The sequence below is a fragment of the Coccomyxa subellipsoidea genome, assembly GCF_000258705.1.
Source record: "Coccomyxa subellipsoidea C-169, whole genome shotgun sequence".
Lineage (NCBI taxonomy): Eukaryota > Viridiplantae > Chlorophyta > Trebouxiophyceae > Coccomyxaceae > Coccomyxa > Coccomyxa subellipsoidea.
The window spans coordinates 496,308-516,514 of NW_005178028.1; the positions used below are offsets into that span (position 1 = coordinate 496,308).

The following is a 20,207-nucleotide window of genomic DNA, read 5'->3' on the forward strand; positions in this document are numbered from 1 at the left end:
CTAGAGGGGTCTTTAGCTATTTTTCTTAGGGAATATGCGTGAAGCGACGGTGCACAGCATTTTTAGCTATATAATGTTGAGAAAACATTCTTTCATTGTTTTCAATCTGGCAAATATAGAAGTTGATTTGCAAGACTGGAACAAATACTCTATTCCAGTACCCGCATGCAACCAAATGCACATGCACAAAAGCATGTCACAACTCCAGCAAGTGCCATTGAACCGCACTGCAAAGTCACCTTGATCATGAGTTGACATTCACCAGCAACTTGGCAAAGTTCATAATATTGCACAGAGTGGATGCTAGAGGCAAAGTTGCTCATGTGCACACGTGTCTAAAGTCTGTACATAGAATCTTTTGCTCGGCGCCAATGACAGGCTCCCGCACACATGCTCTGCAGTGCTGTGTAGCATGACAGCACGAATTAAGATCTTCCAGGGAACTGCGTGCCGTAGCCTGGCTTCACAACAGGCCGCTCTAGAGGCGGTATGCTCCCGGCCCAAGGGGCCCTTGTCGGCGCCATGCTTGCCTGTGCTCCCGGTGAAGGTAGCCCAACCCTGGAAAATGCACCTGCAAGCATGCAACAATTCTAAGTCGCAAGGAACCCAGCAACTCTACACTGGCAGTTGGACAACATTTTGGTGATTCCCAAAAACAAGAAAATTAGTCCTGGCCAAACGATGCAGGCAAATGATTGGCCCCGGCTGGAGGGGGCGGTAAAATAACTGAGCACCGTGCCCACGGTTGATTGGGTCTTGCTTGGATCTGGCGAGTCCAACAAGGGGTATGAATTTGGCAGCCTTTACATGCAGCTTGTCTGCAGATGCACCTTGCCTTCGGCAGGAAAAGCGTGTAATAAGAATAGTGATAAAACGTTGCAGGCCAAGCATGCTAGGCTTTTGCAACTTGCTTGGCTCTTCTTCACTAAATCCCGGCATAGGAATTGTTAATATTCCCAAATCCACCTAAACAGAGACAGATGCATTAACAACCCAACTCTGAGTCTCCCGCAGGGAAGAGCAATCCCAGTCTTCTTCAAGAAGACGCAAGAAGCAGGGTCACCAGCAGCTAAGATGCCCCTAAAATGCTCTTGCATGCCCATGCGCGGGAGCCTGAAGACTGGAAAAGTCTAAGACATGAGACAAGAGAAGGAGGGTCACCGCAGGTGACTCACCGGTGGGGACCGGGACGTCGGGGCTGCGCGCCATGGCGGCGGCCTGATCGTCGGAGAGGTGGCCTGCCCAGATGCCGGGGCCGACAAAGTCGCGCAGCCGGCCCGCGCACTTGCCGGCCGCCGCCCGGCACAGCTGGTGCTCGCATGCCAGCGAGGCAAAGAGCGGATCCAGCAGAGCATCCATGTGCCTCTTGAACACCTGCGCACCAGGTTTACTTTCAGTGGCTTTTAACTATTAAAGACGGCAGATTTATGGCCTTTGGCAGGCTCTTGGATGTCCACTTGGAAGCCACAAATTGGCTTCGAACAAATAAGTCACACCCGCAGAAATGACACGATGTGTGCCTTTTTTGGCCTGAAATACCCTGAAAACAACCAGTTTGAGCCGAATTTTTCTCCAATATCCTCTTTTCACCACCACTCTTGTGGCTTTGGCCGAGCTATCACAAGACTTCGTTAAAAGCCACATTGGCTTTCAGCCGAAATCCTTCGGAGAAACACTGCTGCGCACATGTCAGGTCAAGACGATCGAAAAATGGCAGGGCCAGCGAATGAGCCTTGTGTGTTCCATCAGCTTCTAGGTGCTCGGTGGAGCAGTCTTACGTATGTCTGACAATTAGAAAAGCAACAAATCAGGCCACTGTCTGACAGGCAAATATTAATTGCCGAGTGGCTCTCAGCTGGAGCATATCTCAACGAGCGTTCCAGACTGCACATGTCCTGACCCAGAACTATAGCAACAAAATTGAACCTGCTTTCCACTGACCACTGATGTCAGCACCAGAGCACAGGGTAGCATGCGCCTTGCAATTTGTGATTTTCTATGCCGAACAGAAAGGTCTCTCCACACGGCATCAAGAAGGCGGAGTGCAATGCGCATACTGCACCTGGACCCAGGTGCTCACTTTCTGCCCTATGTTTGCTGGTTGCAGAATAATTATTGACTCAGCACTGACTGCGGCTGTAAGGCATCTAGGAGTACAACTAACAAACACGAATGAAGACCCTGAGCTGCACATTTAGGACGAGGGCGCACCCTCTTTCCGAGGCCGGCAGCGATGGCGGGCAGCTGGTTCCAGATGGTCTCCTGCAGGTTCCTGGAGTGTGAGAAGTGCTGCAGGCTTGCCACCTCTGCCAGCCCTGGCAGGAATTCTGGCACTGTTTCTGGGGCAACCTGTATGCAGACATCAGGTGGTGGATTGTGCTGTTCAAGCAAAGAAGCATCTTCACCAGGGTCATGGGAGTGCAGTGATGATCGATGGCCACACCCAACGACAGACAGGTTCTCCAATTCACAGGTGTCTAATACAGTAGCCTTGGCGTGATAAAGAAGGCACAATCGCAAGAAAATCATGCTGGAGATACCTTGAGAAGCAAGGTGAGTCCTGCCTAAGAGTTCAGCCTCCCAAGTCAGCTCACCATCAGGCATGCGTCGGCAAATAGATGCAAGGATAAGAAACTAAGACAGACCTGGGCCAATTCTCTTAGCAGGTAGACAGCGCCATCAGAGGCCTCCCACGGCTCTTTGGGCCGCCTGAACCCATAGTCCATGCAGCCACAGCTGTAATCTGCGCATGCACAGGACATGCTCATATGATGCATGCATGCGCGCAAGCTCTCAGAAGCACAGCATTGCTGCATTCAGGCTGTGCTGTGCCGGACGTACATGCCTGGGACTCGCTTGGAGCTTCCCTCGCAATGCAGATGGAGAGTTTCCTTGAGGCTCTGCATTTATGAGGACTAACTGGGGCACTCGTGGTCCCAAGCATACTTCCAATCATCGCATAACATCAGCACAAAGACAGTTCTTACCCACGCCGCCAGTGTCCTTCTTGCGGTTAGTCAGCGGGCCGCCGTGGAACATGCCGCCCTCCTCCGGCGCCGGCAGCTCCGCCGATATTTTCCGCGCACCCCCCACCGGCGCAGCAACGCCCCCTGATGCTGCCGTATCTCCCCTTGGTGATGTCGCAGCCTCCTTTGGCTGACCAGAGGGTGACAGTGCAGCAGCTGTGGCCTGGCTTGGCGCTGAGCTGGCGGGGCTGCTATACGCGCTGCCATCCGCTGCGTCTGCTGGCTGTTCCTTCGCTTTTGGTAACGCTTGCCTGCAAGTGAAATCCACACGTTACTCACTCACATGCCTGCAGAAAATGCCGCCTCGTCTATAATCTTCAGGAGCTCTATGAGACAGAAACACTATGCCCCATGCACAGAGTCAGGTGATGACCAGAGGCTGAATTTGCTCAGAACGGCATAATACACCCAGCACAGGATCAGGTGAGGGTCAGATACCCCCTGAATGACCATGTGGGAGAGCACCTTGGATGCAACTGGGGACGTATGGAAGCGCAAGAATCGAGCAGACTGGAAAGCAATAAGCGCGATCTTGATTTGTCCTTACAAACAGACAATTCGTGGGGATAAATCACATTATGAAAGCATGAAAGCCTGCCTAGAACACGTGCAGCAAAGAGGCGATCAGTAGTAAAACCTACTGTCAGCGCCTGAACAAGCTGGGAAGCAAATAAGCATATAAGGCTGCAAATGACGACCTAATGACCTGACTCAATTTCAAGGTGTATATCCACGTTCAGAATGTACCTGAGCCAGGGCAGCAGCCGGTCGAGCGCATCCTGCCTGTAGGCGCGGGCAGCGTCTCCCAGCGCGATTGCAGCATCCTCGCGCACAGAGTAGATGTTGTCGTCCAGGTGCGCCATCCACAGCCGGTACAGCTCCGGGAGTGATTGTGCGCACTCGGCAGGGAACGCCACCGCACACTTGCCCGCCGCCAGCAGCGCCCGATCGCGCACCTGCCGCCGTGAAGCCCTCACATGACTCCCGAATTTGATAATAAGATTATGCTTTATATCTAAGCTATGCAAACAGCTCCCCAAATCAGCATCTTGAACGTGCTCACTGGCAGCGGCGCTGCGCCTACAGTCTCTGTGCTTCCAACCAGCATTTCTTGCATTATAAGCTTCAAGGTTCCCAAAGGATACGCAGCTCGCCGCCAAATGGACTGGGCAACACTTTGCAGTTTTTCTCAAGCGCTGATCGAATGCAGAAAGGGGCGCGATGCATCTATTCAGCACACCTGCCCTCTGCAGCGTTCTGCAATAGGAGCTTGTATTTGGGCTTGTGTTGTTATTTTATTCAAAGTTCAGCTGAGGCCTGTGGCGCACCGGCCAGCTGTCGTCGCGCAGGCAGGTGATGAGCGTGCGCAGCATGGCGGGCAGGTGCGGCCGCACCGCATCCGGGTCTATCTTGGACGCCAGTTCGGCGATGCACGTGCATGCCGCCTCGCGCACTGTGTGGTTGTTTGTACGCGAGCACCGCGTGTAACACTCCATGACCTGCGACCGTGCAGTGCGCACCAATCAGATCTCTTACTCATGACTGAGAAAAAAAGTGCGGTCCTCCACAACTTGCGGAGTCATGCCAATTTCCTCAACTGACACCCTGTTTGGCACCATCGTCCACAATCCCAAGCACAGCCTACAACACACTGCAGACCTCGCCATGCCTCAGCGGCCTTATAGGACGCAATCTTTTGCAGACATGCCTCTGAGAAACCGAGAAGTAGCTGTGTTATCTGTGTGCAAGGAGCAAGCAGCGGATTTTCGAGCAGCATGCCTATCCCGTAGATCCTGCACAGGGCATTGCCAATATTATTGTGGTTGCTTTGGAGCTGAAACCTGCGGCATGCACTTGGCGACCCAGGCGCGGCCCTCAGAGCCCATGACGAGGCGCCAGGTGTCCTGCGAGTAGGAGGCAACGCCCTCCGCTACGTCGTGGCGGTTGAAGCACAGGTGCGGCAGTAGCGCTGGGTAGAACGCCGTGCGCGCATACCCCAGCGACAGCATGAACGACCGCGCCGCTACGCACGCCGCATACCTCACCTGCATGTTATGTCAAAGCCTGCTCACGCATCGCCCTGTGAGGAGGGAGGGAGGGAGATAGGGAGGGAGGGAGGAACATCGTTTTTTGTTGCTGCATTGCAGCTGACTGATACGTGTGCCAGAGGACATAACCTCAACATGGTCCATTTTGCAACTCAAAGCGAAAATCATCAGTAGATGGTGCAATGCATGTCTTGTAACGTCTTGTGACTGTCTTAACAAACAGTATAATATTCTTTGCCACTCAAGCATGCTGCATGCTGAGCTGAAATCAACACACACAAGTGGGTAAGCCAGAATTAGTGTAAAGCACGCAGATGAGAAGCGAAGGTGTTTGCAGCGTGCCTGGCTCCAATTCTCGCTGAGGCCGTCCTGCAGCCGCTCGGCAGCTTCCGGCGCGAAGGCTTCCAGCTGCGGCCTGGCGCACAGCGCGCACAGCGTGGCGGTGATGTGGTAGCAGGTCTCGCGCACGAAGCGGTTGGGGTGCAGCAGCGCCCGGAACAGCAGCCGCCGCAGCTCGGGGGTCACATGCGGCTGGAAGGCCGCGCCGCAGCCCTCCATGATCTGCTGCAGCGCCTGTTGCAGCGTATTGAAAAACCTGTTGATACTGCATCACTGAAAACTTACCTGTACAGTTGTGACAGCCAACAATGAGCTTCTGCACCATGCTATCTCCTTGCTGAGATCAAGCAGCCCTGACTCCTTGGAAGGAGGAAGCACTGACATGCCTCAGAAATGATGTGGATGCATTGGCAAGTGTCCTGCAGCTCCAGCGGCAAAGGACTGAAGTACATGTGGGGAACGCACAACTTGCACACATTGTGGACCTTCACCTACAACCTCAGCACACAGATTGCCTCAAGTGTATTGTTTACTGGGAGTGCAGAGCCCCATGCCTTGAAGCTGGTCTCAAGGCTGCGCCACCCCTCGGTGCCATGACGCATGTCACCGGTCCCAGGGGCTTGGAAGCTGTAGGACGTTCCCAGCAGATCGCTGAGAAATCCATTGCCATTGCCGCTCCCATCTGCATTGGGAGCCTCCGCGCTCCTCTGCTCGGCAGCGCTCTCCTCTGCATCACGGTCCTGCAGTTTTGCACAAACTCAATAAAGTTTGCCATCCTCGACTGCCACTGGGCATTTGCACGATGCCATCAGCAGAGACGATGCCATCAGCAATTTTCTATTCTGCCGATGAATGTCTTGACGGTTATGTCAGGCTATCAGCTTTCACATGCAGCACCCGGCTACCATAGGAACAAAGCAAGACAGGGTCAGGAGGAAGCAGAGCTCACCCAGCTGTGCTCTATGCTGCCCAGAACAGAGTCACTGGCCTCCTCCCAGACAACAACACCCTGATGCTGGGCCAGCAGCCCCAGATATTCACCCACAGCCAAGCGCACTCGAGACTCTGGGTCCTCAAGGAGAATCAGGGCACCCTGCAAGACGTGATTTCCCAGCTCCCTCTCCTTCTCCTGCTCCGCTTCGCTCACAGCTTTGCCTTGTGGCTGTTCCACTTTGAGCAGCGCCTGCATTAACCAAAGACAATCTTATTAAATAGATATCTTTGTGAAGTGAGTGGCAATGGCTTCTGCACGTCATGCTCGTGCGTGCCACTTGGTGCAACCTGCTGCAAGACCCGAAAAGAACAGCGTGTGTGGGCTCGGCCTTACCTTTGCCATGTTGACAGCTGCCAAGCGGTGAGTCCAGTGATCTGATGTAACCAACCGCAGTGCTTCTGTCAACACAAGCTCGCTCACAAATCCACTGCTGTCTTTGCCTGCACACAAGATGAATGCCGTTGCACTCTACAGCCATGGCAGCAGTGGAGCCCTGTATGTTAATGCAAAACAAATGAAATGGGGTCGTGTCTTTACCGGTCAGGAGACGATTAAGCTCTAGCAGGCCTCGCTCCCTTTGTAGTGCACTTTCAGCAGTCATGTTGACGATGATTGGCTGGAGGGGACTTTGTGGCATGTTGCTGTCCGATATTTCTCCAATACTATCAGCCATTGTTTTGGACTTCTGCGAAAAACTCCCACGTTTGCTCTCCGTCCTATCACTGTTGGGACTGCAGCTGTATCAACACATAAATTGTCATTCTTTGCACAGCAATCTGCGCTTCGACAAATTTCTTCCCTTCAATCATCCTGGATTAAATTCAAAGAAGGGAGATCCTTATGTAAGACAGCGGACGCATCCTGATGTAACGGTATCAACGGTGATCAGATGTACACGGACACTTGCATGCACCCAATTTATATTAGAATCTTACCTCTGAAAGACAACAAACGCGAACCCTTAAAGTTCTAAAAGTGGATTTACTGATTTCGATAGAAAGCCTCTTGTCCACTTATGATGCAGAACACGCGTGCACGATTGGCTGAGGTATGTCTCATCAGGACTAGTAAATGAAGTCCGAGATGTTTCCACTGACATGAATACCTCCTTCGAGCAACGAACGTCCCATTTTACTCATAAGATGATCTTCTGCAGCACCATAGGTGGAGGAAGAAGCTGAGGGAAGCTAAGCAAGACACTTGAGCCAATCTTGGCTGCAGAGGGCATGACGAGAGCCCACACGTTTCCCCGGGAGACTGGGCCCGGCTTCATCCAGTTCGATAGATGGTGGAAATAGATTGTAATCGTTTTGATGTATGTAGATAATCACCCACGATCATTCGTTGCTCGCATTCATCAATTGTTCTTTACCGTCTGGTGAACGTATTGTGGTTTTCCAGTGTGTCATTTATCGCAAACTATCTGTTTAGGGCATATACTTGATGCAAGTCTAACGCAAGTCCTTACTTTGTGATCGCACTGAAGCATTAGCATGCTATAGTCAACCCCACTGAATACCTTTACACATCCCCGAGGTTAAGCAGGCTGTGCCACTATGTAAGGAGTGAGAGCATGCATAAAATCAATATTTTGCAACTATTGTCTTGTCTACAATGGTACACATGGACGCACCCAGCAATGATACGTCCGTGCCGAACCGCACGGACAAGAATAGCACCACAAGTCCATTCTTGTTTTTGAGGTCTGACTCAGGCAGCAAAGTTTTCCCAGCAGAGGGGTGCCCCGGAAAGTGGACAGATACCACAGAGATTGGAGACGATCATGCTGCAGAGCACATGCCGCTGCTTGTCCCAGGTCCTCTTAGAAACACAGGCAGCACTGCAAACTCCAGCGGTAATGGATATGTAGACATCAGAATCACAGATGTTGCTGCTTCAGAGCAGAACACAGGCCCCACCGGACAGACAGCAGGAGACGATCAGGATCAGAATAAGCTGATCAGATGGCTGCACGAAGCCCTGTCCTTTCTGCGCAGACTGCGGAAGTGAGGGCCTCAGCAGCACGCTCTGAAAGCATGTGAACACTGACCAGGATATGTCAGATTTGAGGGGGAAGCGGTAATCTTGATTTGCTCTCAGACATATTTTGAGCCTGCAGGAGCTTCTGGGACTCTGGGACTGCCACAATGGTTGTGGCGGCCCTCATCATGTCGACTGGAGCTCTATCCGTTGCCATGACAGGTGGCCGGGTGCCAGTATTTGAGATTGTGGTGAGCATCTTATCCTCTTCACTCTTGTGCACAGCAAACAGAGCCAAGCATATTTTCTTCCAAAATGCACCCCATCCTTCAAAGTACCCCATCCTATTTCTCTCTGACTTGGCAGTGAGGGATGGTTATTGTCTCCACTCTGCATGACAGTGCGCATGGTGGTCGTTGGTTGGCATCTTTTACTACACGCTGATCCTGTCATGCGTCACAGATGATCCGGAGCGCAGTCAGCCTGATGCTGACTGTGTCGGTGGTGAGGGCGGAGAAGTGGACGTCCTATCTTGGCACCAAGCGCCTGTGGCCGATTCTGGCCATGCGAGGCTTTGTTGGTGCTACCAGCATGACGCTGTACTATGAGGCCATTCAAAGGATGCCACTGGCCGATGCGGTAAGTCCCCATCTCATCGAATCTGATCGGACCCAAACCTTGTCCTTTAAGCCGAATGCACAGGTGGCTAAGGACACAGGTTCCACTGCATTTTGCATGGGAAAAATGATGGTCACGCTCTTGATAATAACCTATCTTCAGAGATTACCATTGTGTACATGCAGCAATTTGACACTTGAGGCCAGCCTGGATCTCTGTGTCCCATCACATATAAAAAATCCAGCACACTTCTGCATGCTGCGCAGATCACAATCATGTACAGCAATCCTGTGCTGGTGGCGCTGTTGGCCTGGGCGCTGCGTGGGGAGGTGCTCAGTGCGCGCGGCTGCGTGGGGATTGCCGTGACACTCATGGGTGTCATTGTTGTTGCTCAGCCGCCCTTCCTCTTCGGAGGCCATGAGTGGTCACAGACGCGCATGGCCGGTGAGCCAAATCCCCCTTGCTGAAAATCCAATTGCTCCGCTGCTATCTATCCTGTCCTCATTTTCACACATTGCCATGTGTTGTTGCCTTGTCGGCCTGTTTTGCCTCACAAGCAGCCCTGCTCAGACATGGCAAAAATGGCATGCAATTGAGCATTGTGCCTACTGCATGGTTTCCTGCATTTGTAGCAAAATAAGGTCGCGTGGTGTTGGAACGGTCTATCTGACTGGGGATATGGGTTTGCTACAGGCTTTGTGATGGGCGTGCTGGCAGCAGCCACTGCAGCAGTGGCATTCTTTGTCATCACCTGCATACCAAAGACCGAGCCTGCCCTTGTCGTCTCCCTCTGGTTCCATGGCGCGGCCATTGTGATGTCCATCGTCCCTCTCATTGTGCGCATCCCCTCTCCATCCTGCTTTCAATTCACCTTTGAAAATGAATTCGACAGCTAGGCACTAATTGATTGAGGTGATGAGTTCTTTAGCATGTGAATCGTCCAAGTACACAAGATGGTTTGTTTGTGTGCCGATGTGTGGACTCTGGGCAGGTGGGCTACCCGGACAAAGTTGTGGTCCCTGGTTCCTTTGACTGTGGCATGCTTTGCATCATCATCTTGTCATCATTCTTTGGGCAGATGCTCCTGAACCACAGCTTCCAGATCCAGAATGCTGCCAAAGGCTCCTCCATCAACTGCACCCAGGTATGTATGTCTGCGCTCAATCCTCTAGTCTCGGCGTTCTTAGTGACAGGTAACTGGGTGAACATGCAGCTGCAGGTGTGATTGCTTCATGCTGCGCGATGACACCTTATTACTTTCCTAAATACCACTTTGTTGTGTACTTTCCTGCAGGTCTTATATGCACACATTTTTGGCGTGACGCTCCTACATGAGCAGGAGACAGTGTGGGGCATCCTCGGCTCGCTGCTGATAGCGTCGGGGGTGGTGACAGTGAATGGCGCAAAGAACAAGAACTCCAATGCGCATGCCACTTTCGAGCACCCCTCCTTGCTGCCCATGTTCCAATACCGCCCTAAAAGCACCGGCGACAGGAACGCCGTTGAAGATCTGATCAAGGCCGACAAAACACCCCTTGTAGCCCATAGTGGTGTGGCTGGAATCAGTGCTGGGGAAGGCAGCACGGTGGAAATTAGAGCGGCAGGCAGCGGCTTCTTGCAGTCTGTGCTGTCCCGCCTCAGGCATGCGGGGCTGCACCCGCTCGGCAGCTTCCGCCGGCAGCAGGCAGCTTCCCCAGAGCTGGAGCTTGCAGGTGTGACCAGCGAGGCAGAGTCCGGGCGCAGAGATGCAGATGACAGCAGTGCAGCAAGCAGTGCCGGGGACGGCGGCTTGACTGGGCAGCCAATACCGGGGCCTGCCCCTTACACGAGCCTACCGCAGCAGGAGGACAGAGAACTGGGGAGGAATCACTTGAGCTCGGCTGGGGGTGATGCAGCGGCTGACCTGCCTGAGAAGAGGCGGCTGAGGGGACAGTGCGGGGTAGTCGGCTCGCTGAGAGACGGGGAGAAGAGCTGGGTTGGCGAGTGGGCATTTAGGCGGGAGATAGATGGGAATAGCTTGGCGCCTGCCATGGCCCGCTATCATCAGCTGCTGGAGCAGAGCAGACAGTAATCAGCCAACATTGTATTTGCTGTACTACAGCAAGGATATGCGTACCGTGGGAAGACATTTGAAGACATTCTTCTTCTTCTTGGCAGTGTCAACCAGCTATTGAGCTATGCTGCTCTGGCTTGCTGAGTAGGTTTCCATGCAAAGCTTGGAGCAGGTTTTTTCAAGAAGGCGCTTCTGTTAAATTTATTGTTGTGCCGAATTGTCATACATTAGGTTGGACTGGCATCTTCTGAAGAAAGTGCCAGGCTATTGTAGTAAAGCATTATGTAGATGAGTGCGAGCGCCTGAAACGGTTCTCAGTTGGGATATATATTTAGGAGGTGTCAGCGACTGGTCACTTTTGGACCAACTTCAGCAACAGCCAGTACTACTCACCATGCAGTAGTTATTGGCTCTTGCTACCGCACGTGCTTTGACAGGCGCCTCTTGCCAGTGCATCCTGCTTTTCCAATTCCTAGAGTTGAAGTGGATCAATTGAATGTTTAAATTGGAATCGTCCATGACTCACTGAGCAATGGCATTGGATGCACTTGCAATTTGTGCACGCAACAGCCGAGCTGCAGTGCAAAGCTCTGCAAAGGCCAGGCTTAAGTATTATGATGGACTGTTCTCGATAAATTTGAAAACTCGAACAATGATTGATCCAAGGGGTCGGCAATCACGTTGCCTTCGGATGGCACCAACAGTGTCCTGGTCGAGGCAAGGAGTAGCTGTCATCGACTGCCTTTGAAATTCCACGATCCAATTACGCATCGATGACGCATCCTGCCTTCGTGGTCTGGTCTTCCTCTGACCCAGAAATGTGCATCCCAATGCTGAAATGTTTGCTGCGTAGCAGATCAAGCCAAACATAAATAAATATCACGATCGATGCAATGCACAAGCGTTGAAAAACACGAATATCTGAGGTGTTTTAGGAAGTGGCATGCCTGTAGTGGATGGGGTCAGCGTCCTTTTCCCTAGTTTGATCCTTCCTTCTGACCTGAAATGTATCTAATCTGCACAGCAGCATTTCCGATATGACAAGCACGCTCGGGATGTCACGCACAAAGGCCAACGGGCCCCAGGCTGCTCCACGAAAGCTGGTGATCAAGCCCTTGAAAAGTAAGCCGCTGCTGCCCGCCTCATAGTCGCCTGTATGTTCTCGCACATTCATGGATCACTCCTGAGCTTGAGAGATTGAGGTCCCTTTGTCACGAAAGCACCGTAATAGAAAGTCTTACTGATCTGCATCGTGCCCAAAATCAGTCGCAAGCACATGGCCAACCCCCTTGCTGACGTCACAATATGAGCTCTTGCTGGCAATGCTTTCCTCGAGCCACGTAGTTTCACTCATACATTGGGTGTGGCCTGCACTGTGCAGGCAGACCTCAATTACCAGCTGACTTTGAGGCCAGGACATGGGGAAAGCTGCGGGAAGCGGTCCTTGCTGTCCATGCCAAGAGGCCTGTTTCATGCAGCTTGGAGGAGCTCTATGGGGTGAGTGCATTTGCACCTTCTTTTCAGTGTCATAATCATATGCTGGTCTTGCTTTTGGCTGTCGGGATGCACCTGGCTCACTTGCATGGGGAATTTACGCATGATGATACATGCTGCTTGCCTGAAGCAGCAAAGGATGGTGAAGCTGCCTTTCTGCATTTCACAGTGACACTCTTGTCAATGACACCTTCAGTAAACCTTGAAGCGCTGCGCAGCTGTACCTGCAGCACTGAGATTCTCTGCCTATTCTGTGCAGTTGGTGGAGGACATGTGCCTGCACAAGATGGCGGACCGGCTGTATGTGAACCTGCAGAAGGAGTGTGACCGCCACGTCAGCGAGCAGCTGACCAAGCTTGCCACAGACCAGATCATGGACCCTGTACTCTTCCTAGGAAAGGCAAGCAACACTTGCTCATCATTCCAAAAAGGGCTGACTGATCACAGAGATATGTGTGACAGTCAGCCCATATTCTAGTTTCTGATTTTACCCAGAAAGGGCATGTGAGGCAGATCTATCCTGGATTAAGTACGTTGGACAGGATCTGCAGTCTCTTTGTCCATCTTTGACTTGGTGGAGGGGTGCTCAAGATAGACCAGGATGAAAGCGCTTTTGTAAAAATGCTGCAACGCACCTGGTTCTAATGGATGGGCAAGGCGTGTGATAAAAACGATAATAGAGAGAGAGGGAGAGAGCGAAGGGAGTGATGTTGCAGGTGGCGGCTTGTTGGAAGGATCACTGCGACCAGATGCTGATCATCCGCTCCATCTTCCTGTATCTAGACCGGACCTATGTCATCTCGACCTCAGGCGTGAGGTCGCTGTTCGAGATGGGCCTGAACCTCTTTGGCAGCCACCTAGCAGAGCACCCTGAGGTGGGCACCGTGCTGGCAATAGCAATCAACTTTCTCTAGATGGACAAACCTCAGTTGTATGGAGCACACCACCCAGAGAAGCACTGAGGAAACAACCGCAATAAAAAATCCCGGCATAGGCAGTTCGTCTCAGCAATTTCGCCACCAACGGAGGTTGCCAGCAGATGCAGTGTTATGCTGGCCTCCTTAGCTGGTGTCGGTGGTGCTGGGTGCTGGGGGGAAGAAGCACCTCGGGTTATCTGAAAACAAATACGATCCATGTCTCACGGTGTTTCTGAGGGAGTGGGTGTGACTGTGTGCAGGTGGAGAGGAAGACAGTGGTGGGTCTTCTGCAGCTGATAGAGGCAGAGAGGAGCGGGGAGACAGTGGATAGAGTTCTCATGGCGCACTTGCTGCGCTGCTTCACTAGCCTGGGCATCTATGGCACGATATTCCAGGGCCCCTTCCTGCAGCAGACCACTGAGTTCTATGCGGCCGAGGGGCTCCAATATATGGCCACCACAGAGGTCGCCCAGTACCTCCTGCATTGCGAGGTATTCCGCAACCCTCTTTATAAGATCAACCTCTTGCCAATCAGCTTTGTTGGTGGTTTGTGATGGCTATGACAGGGGCACAGTCAATGCATGCTCTCAGGTTCCCAGCGATCAGGGAGCTGCACAGTAATTAGACTGGACCAAAAGAGCAGCTCCTGGCTTTGCAATGTAAATTTGCACATTGTTGCAGGGAACATCTGAACCTTTGAGGGCCTTGAAGAGTGGTTCCGATGGCGAGCATGCACCTGCTTATTTCAAGTGATGAGTCATGCTTACTGTATGATGATGACTGAGCCAATGGGGTGTGACGTCACAGCGGCGGCTGGCGGAGGAGTACGAGCGGTGTCAGCAGTACCTGGACGCGACCACGCGGAAGCCGCTGATCTCAGCGGTCGAGTCGCAGCTGCTGGAGCGCCACGTGGCGGCCATCCTGGAGAAGGGATTTGATGGGCTCATGGCGGAGGGACGCGTTGCAGACTTGGGCCGCCTGTTTGGGCTGTGCGCGCGCATCCATGCGCTGGATCCCCTCAAAGCCGCCTTCCGCGCGTACATCAAGAAGGCCGGCATCGCGCTCATCATGGACGAGGAGAAGGTGAGTAACCCTGCTTAGAGAGTCACCCCGCTGAGTGAGGGTCAGTCACCTGGGTAGCGTGCTTTTGACTGCGCGGGTAGGACAGGATAGGACATCAAGAAGATCGGCATTTGCTAATCATGGGCGAGGAGAAAGTTGAGCCACCCTGTGCAGTGAGGGTTAGTCGCCTGGGATGCATGTTTTGCTTGCGTGTCTGAATATTGAAAGCGGACAATAGAGAGGCCGGCATCGCGCTCATTTCATGGACGAGAGGAGAAGGCGAGTCACCCCGCTGAGTAATCATGAGGAGTGAGGCCAGTCATGTAGGCTGCAGGTTGTGTTTTCTGCAATGGCCGTGGGTGACTGTGGGCTATTTTACTTGTTAGGGGTGCGGACATGAGATTTCTCCCAACCGAGGACTGCAGAGGGCCTTGCTACTGCCAAAGGGAAGTGACATGTGTGCAGAGAGGAAACCATATGCATGCTCTGTGGCTGAAAGTGTTCGATGATGTCGGCATGGTCAGATGATCACAAGGCAGCAAGCTTCAACGTGATGGCTGTCTGGTGCAGGACAAGGACATGGTGAAGCTGCTGCTGGATATGAAGGAGCGGCTGGACACAGTCTTGATAGAGGCCTTTGGAAGGGCCGAGCAGTTCGGCCATGCTCTGAAGGATGCCTTTGAGCACTTCATCAACCAGCGCTCCAACAGGTGTGCTTGTTAATTTGCCCTGCTGCTGCGGCAAAAGTAAGTTGTAAAAGTCGTCAATAGTAACAGGAAAAGAAAAATGTGCTGGAGGATCAGGCACGATGAGGCTTGTTGTCTGGGCTCGTGGACGCGATCAGGATCTCACTTTATTTGCATGCTAGCTTGTTGTCAATCCAGATGAACATGCATGCCAAGCAGCTCACAGGAGACACCTATATGCTTTTGCAAGATCTTTGTGGCCTGATATATCACAGATAATTGGTGGATTTGTGCCAAGATTTGTACCGATGGTCTGAATTGCACGTGTGCAGGAGATCTCTCTGCGGTTTTTGGGGTTCTTTGGAGATATTCCTGTGTGGTGCAGGCCGGCTGAGCTGGTGGCGAAGTTTATGGACGAGCGGTTGCGCGGAGGGCAGAAGGGGCAGAGCGATGAGGAGCTGGACAGCACGCTGGACAAGGCACTCATGCTCTTCAGATACATCCAGGTACGCAACCCTGTCAATTGTCATTGAAGCCTTAATCGCATGCTAGGACCCCCTTGTAAAAGTCAGAGCTCACCTTGAGCATGAGCGTTAAATCCGCACAGAGGTCATGCATGCATGCAAGATATGAGCGTCAACCAACCTCCTTGAGGATCTATCAGCAAATACCTGAGGCAGACTTCATGCGTGCTGCTATCCTTCCCTTGTCAGTGCTCAAGTCCTGCAGAAAATAGGGAGGCTGAAGTACCGGCAGCTTGAGCACCAGAAAATTTTCTTTCATGCGAGTCTGTGGCATGCCTGCAGCTTTGGCTGCAAGAAAACAGCAGAGTGCCCCTGCCCGCTTGTGCACGTCGTCTAAGGGTGCACATGCGTGTGTGTCCCTCTGCAAGAATTCATTTTGTGGCGTCCCAGAGCAAGACCATTATTCATGCGTGTGGCCCAGGGCAAGGATGTGTTTGAGGCATTCTACAAGAAGGATCTGGCGAAGCGGCTGCTGCTGGGCAAGAGCGCGAGCACAGACGCGGAGAAGGGGATGATAACCAAGCTCAAGGCGGAGTGCGGGTCGCAGTTCACCAACAAGCTGGAGGGTATGTTCAAGGACGTCGACCTGTCACGCGACATCATGACCTCCTTCCGCCAGTCGGTAAGACATTGGCGCTAGAGATGAAAATAGGCAAAGGAGCAAACGGAAGTGTTGTTCCACCGCATTCTCTAGTCATGTTTGCATAAATCTGTGGGCTGCTTGATGGCAAGCAGGACCTGATAGACCAGAAGCGCCAAACCAGCAAGGAAACAGTCAGGCCTATCCTTAAGTTCAAGTGTATCTTGGGGAAAATGAAATAAGTGATATGCCTGGTTTTATCAAGCTGAAATGTCGCGAGCAGCTCGTCTGTCAGGTCCTGCACATCTGTCAGGTCCTGCACCAAATAGAATCTTCCTTAAATTGGTGAATAGCATGTTCCTGACTTGCAAAATAGTAAATTCTTACTAAGCTGCGCAAATTCTGCGCAGGCGTCCTCGAGGTCAAAATGCCCCGCGGGTCTGGACATGAGCGTGCACATACTGACATCGGGCTACTGGCCGACGTACCCAATCCTGGAGGCGAAGTTGCCGGAGGAGCTGACGCAGTATCAGAGCGTTTTCAAGGAATTCTACCTCTCCAAACACTCGGGCCGGCGGCTCGTGTGGCACAACTCGCAGGGGCACTGCACCGTGCGCGCCCACTTCCCCAAGGGCGCCAAGGAGCTCTCGGTCTCCCTCTTCCAGGTGTGGCGATCTTTGTGCAGGCTTGATGAGTGCTGCAGACAGATGAACAGTCGCACAATACCATTAGGAAGACTCACGGCTGCACGTGAAGTCATCTGCAAGCTTTAGGTGAAAAGTAGATTAGGTAGGTAGGGTAGCCTAGCCATACCTAAATCATCCGATTTTGAAATCCGTGAGAAGGGGACCTCTTCTTGCCCAAATGGGAGTTCCTTTGTTTTGGCTTTGGAGACCTGTTCTTTCTATCCAGATGTAGAAAGTGTGCAGCCCACGTCAGCCAGCATTCTGGGGGCAGCACATCGTCATGCACGTGTGGCTTACACAGTCATGCCAGCTTGCATGGCAATTGCCCAGCCTGTGGAATGCTGAGTGACCCGGTTGCATGGCATTTTGGCAAGTGTATGGGAATTTGAAGTGTTGGTGACTCATGGAAACACAGATGGATCCTGAACAGCTTGCCGCGGCACATTGTATTCTGCACATTGGGCAGCTCTCCTCTTTTGAAGGCTCAGCTTTTTTGCATGCGTGAATATGGTCTTTTATGCATGCCAATTGTCACAAACTCACCTACAGCCTGAAGAAACAGCCTTGCGGCAGGTAGTACGACTACAGTTGATGGTGCAAGTATCAATGCTGATGTGCTGACGCAATTCTCAAGCCTGACACGCTGCGCTGCAGACGGTGGTGCTGATGCTGTTCAACGACGCGGATGCGCTGTCGTTCGAGGACATAAAGGCGGCCAGCGGCATTGAGGACCGAGAGCTGCGGCGCACGCTGCAGTCGCTGGCCTGCGGCAAGATACGCGCCATCACCAAAGAACCCAAGGTGACGACCCATAGTATAAGACAGTGATCTGCTGTATTATACTGTGCATAGAATCTGCTTGTGTCCAGAAATCAGGTGTCTAGAAACCAGAAGTCCACTGTCGGCATGTGCACATAGCAGATGCCTCCTGGTACTATATATGTGATGCGAACCCAAGCTTTGCACTAGTCTCTGTGAGCTCAGACAGTTCATGTGCTCGGTGCTGTGCAAGCATGCGGCAAATTTTGCACATTAGAAAGTTCACAGGAGTCTTGCTTGGAGTCAAGAAAGTGGGGTCCAATCTGCGTGCTCTCGCGTAGTCAATGTGCTGCTGCCATGCATGGAAAGGGGCCCGTCTATGTTTTCGAAATGTGTCTGCCTGCATGAGATGGAAAATCTAGAGTGATCCGCACATAGACATTTGCTAGGGCAATTCCTGGTCTCTAATTTTAAAACTGTGAGTATTTTTCGAGCTCTCCAGCCCCAGTTTTTGCAGCTTGATTTACTATGGGCAGGCCATAAAACGACTGTCCCACCTTTCTCAGGTGCTCCTTTAGATTGGGCAGACTAATGTTTACTGTGAAGAGTGTATCTGTGTGATGCCCGGGGGCAGGGCCGAGAGGTGGACGACGGGGATATGTTCCGCTTCAATGGGGATTTCAGCGCGCAGCTGTTTCGCATCAAGATCAATGCCATCCAGATGAAGGAGACTGTGGAGGAGAACAAGAAGACCAACGACCAAGTCCTCCAGGACAGGCAGTACCAGGTGCGTTCCTTTCTTTTTCTTTCCTGGGCCACTGGTGTTTCCTGGATATTCCTGGACCCCTGATTGTGCGCCCGGCGATGTGGGTAGTCATCGATGTTGATCAGACGCGCTCTGTCAACCTCAGTCAAAGAGCAGTGTCTGAACGCTTGCAATCAGCAGAAATTCTATTGCGAGAGCAGAAATTCTATTGCGAGAGTGTAAGATGGAGCAGCGTTGGTGTTTTGCTGGTGGAAGAACGGAGGAGAAGACTTGCTTTGGAGTAAGCACGAGTTGTGGTTTCCTGCTGACATGGGTGCACAATCAGACATGCTCATGTGCTGACAGCCCTGACTCGCGACTGACAGAGTGCCACCGACAAAAGACAATGTCTCGGACATGTGTGCATGGCATTGGCTGAGCTGTCTATGGTGCGCATGCGCAGATCGATGCGGCGATCGTGCGGGTGATGAAGACGCGGAAGAGCCTGAGCCACAAGCTGCTGGTGTCGGAGCTGCTGACTCAGCTCAAGTTCCCCATGAAGCAGTCCGACCTAAAGAAGCGCATCGAGTCCCTCATCGACAGAGAGTACCTCGAGCGCGACCGGGATAACCCCAACGTGAGTCCTCCCTTTTCCCTTGTATTCTCAAACATGCTGCGTATCACACTACGCTGTCAACTTCCATGGTAGAGCAGGGCTTGACAGTGCCACCACAGAGTTCCAGGGCTTCCTAGACAGCATGTTCCGATGTCTCGGGGCAATACCAGGGAATTCTGATCCAGTCAATTTTAGCTTGCAGTGTGCGAGAAAATCTGGGCGGACCAGAAACCCGTCCCAGAACCCAGAGCTATAATCCAGAGCTATGAGCCCAATTGTAGGGGACTCCCCTGGGTTGTCAATTCCTGTGTTGGAGGGTCCAAGGTCATTGCGGGGATTGCTTTGCAGGGTGACTACTGGGAACTTGCAGCATCAGGCCCTTTTGGCAGGAGATTTCCATTTTTGAGAATCGGCAATTCTGCGAGATATGGCCTTGAACTTTGTCGGTTGGTGGTGTCCGCAGGTGTACAACTATCTGGCCTGAGCCAGCCGTGTTGCAGCGCACGCGCGACAATGTATGCGTCGACACATGTGCATGCAACTTGTATGCATTATCAGCTGCAGGGCATGCACTGAAGAAGCGCAGGTTACAAGCAATGCCCCCGTCAGCACCCTTGAATAAGGGACTACAGATGCGATAATGCATGTTGTGCATGCATAATTGTCCCCTCAAGCCTAAGTGTGACATTCTGCGCCTTTCTGACATTGTAGATTACCGCATAGATGTTGTCATTCTGTTGCAAAAATAACAGAAGATGAACATAAATACAGCCCAAAAGGTATAAAGTAATGTTACTAAATTAGCTTGAATGCCATGTAAGCATTCAGTGATGGATCTACTGCTCCCCATGTCTAAGGCCAAGCGAATAAGAAGTGCATTTTGCAAACATGCACGAAGCACAAAACACTCTCTATACCTAGACTACAGTGTATTCATAAATCCTTTCAATGAACTTTCCAGCTGGAATTTGCAGGGGCCTTCCACAGTGCTAGCAAAACTGACAAAACTCGAACAATACAAACCACAGAAATGCCACAGAAATTTCACCATGCAGAGCGTCAAACATTTAGAAAGAGGCC

The 20,207-nt window shown here is 52.1% G+C and overlaps 3 protein-coding genes across 3 annotated transcripts; 2 read left to right on the forward strand and 1 right to left on the reverse strand.

Moving 5' to 3' along the window:
- Positions 1–93: 93 nt before the first annotated feature.
- On the reverse strand, positions 94–6,749 carry COCSUDRAFT_67365 (ARM repeat-containing protein; the record flags this gene model as incomplete). The annotated part of the gene is made up of 12 exons (XM_005644929.1): positions 94–571; positions 1,176–1,374; positions 2,212–2,349; positions 2,646–2,743; positions 2,988–3,277; positions 3,774–3,982; positions 4,355–4,525; positions 4,868–5,071; positions 5,354–5,647; positions 5,947–6,153; positions 6,363–6,596; positions 6,741–6,749. The coding sequence occupies 12 exons, from the start codon at positions 6,747–6,749 to the stop codon at positions 426–428; spliced, it is 2,199 nt and encodes a 732-aa protein (XP_005644986.1). The 3' UTR covers positions 94–425.
- Positions 6,750–8,524: 1,775 nt separating this feature from the next.
- Positions 8,525–10,149, forward strand: COCSUDRAFT_6072 (hypothetical protein; the record flags this gene model as incomplete). The annotated part of the gene is given in 6 exon segments (XM_005644930.1): positions 8,525–8,638; positions 8,850–9,026; positions 9,272–9,449; positions 9,566–9,633; positions 9,647–9,841; positions 9,997–10,149. Coding segments are annotated over 6 exon segments (885 nt in total), but the record flags the coding sequence as incomplete, so codon positions are not given.
- A 1,964-nt stretch (positions 10,150–12,113) lies between these two features.
- Positions 12,114–20,095, forward strand: COCSUDRAFT_54322 (Cullin-domain-containing protein; the record flags this gene model as incomplete). The annotated part of the gene is made up of 14 exons (XM_005644931.1): positions 12,114–12,180; positions 12,440–12,555; positions 12,812–12,952; positions 13,269–13,427; positions 13,730–13,960; positions 14,277–14,552; positions 15,102–15,241; positions 15,603–15,723; positions 16,163–16,363; positions 16,732–16,986; positions 17,662–17,808; positions 18,401–18,553; positions 18,975–19,148; positions 19,591–20,095. 14 exons carry the CDS (start codon positions 12,114–12,116, stop codon positions 19,609–19,611), a joined length of 2,202 nt encoding a protein of 733 aa, XP_005644988.1. The 3' UTR covers positions 19,612–20,095.
- Positions 20,096–20,207: the final 112 nt, after the last annotated feature.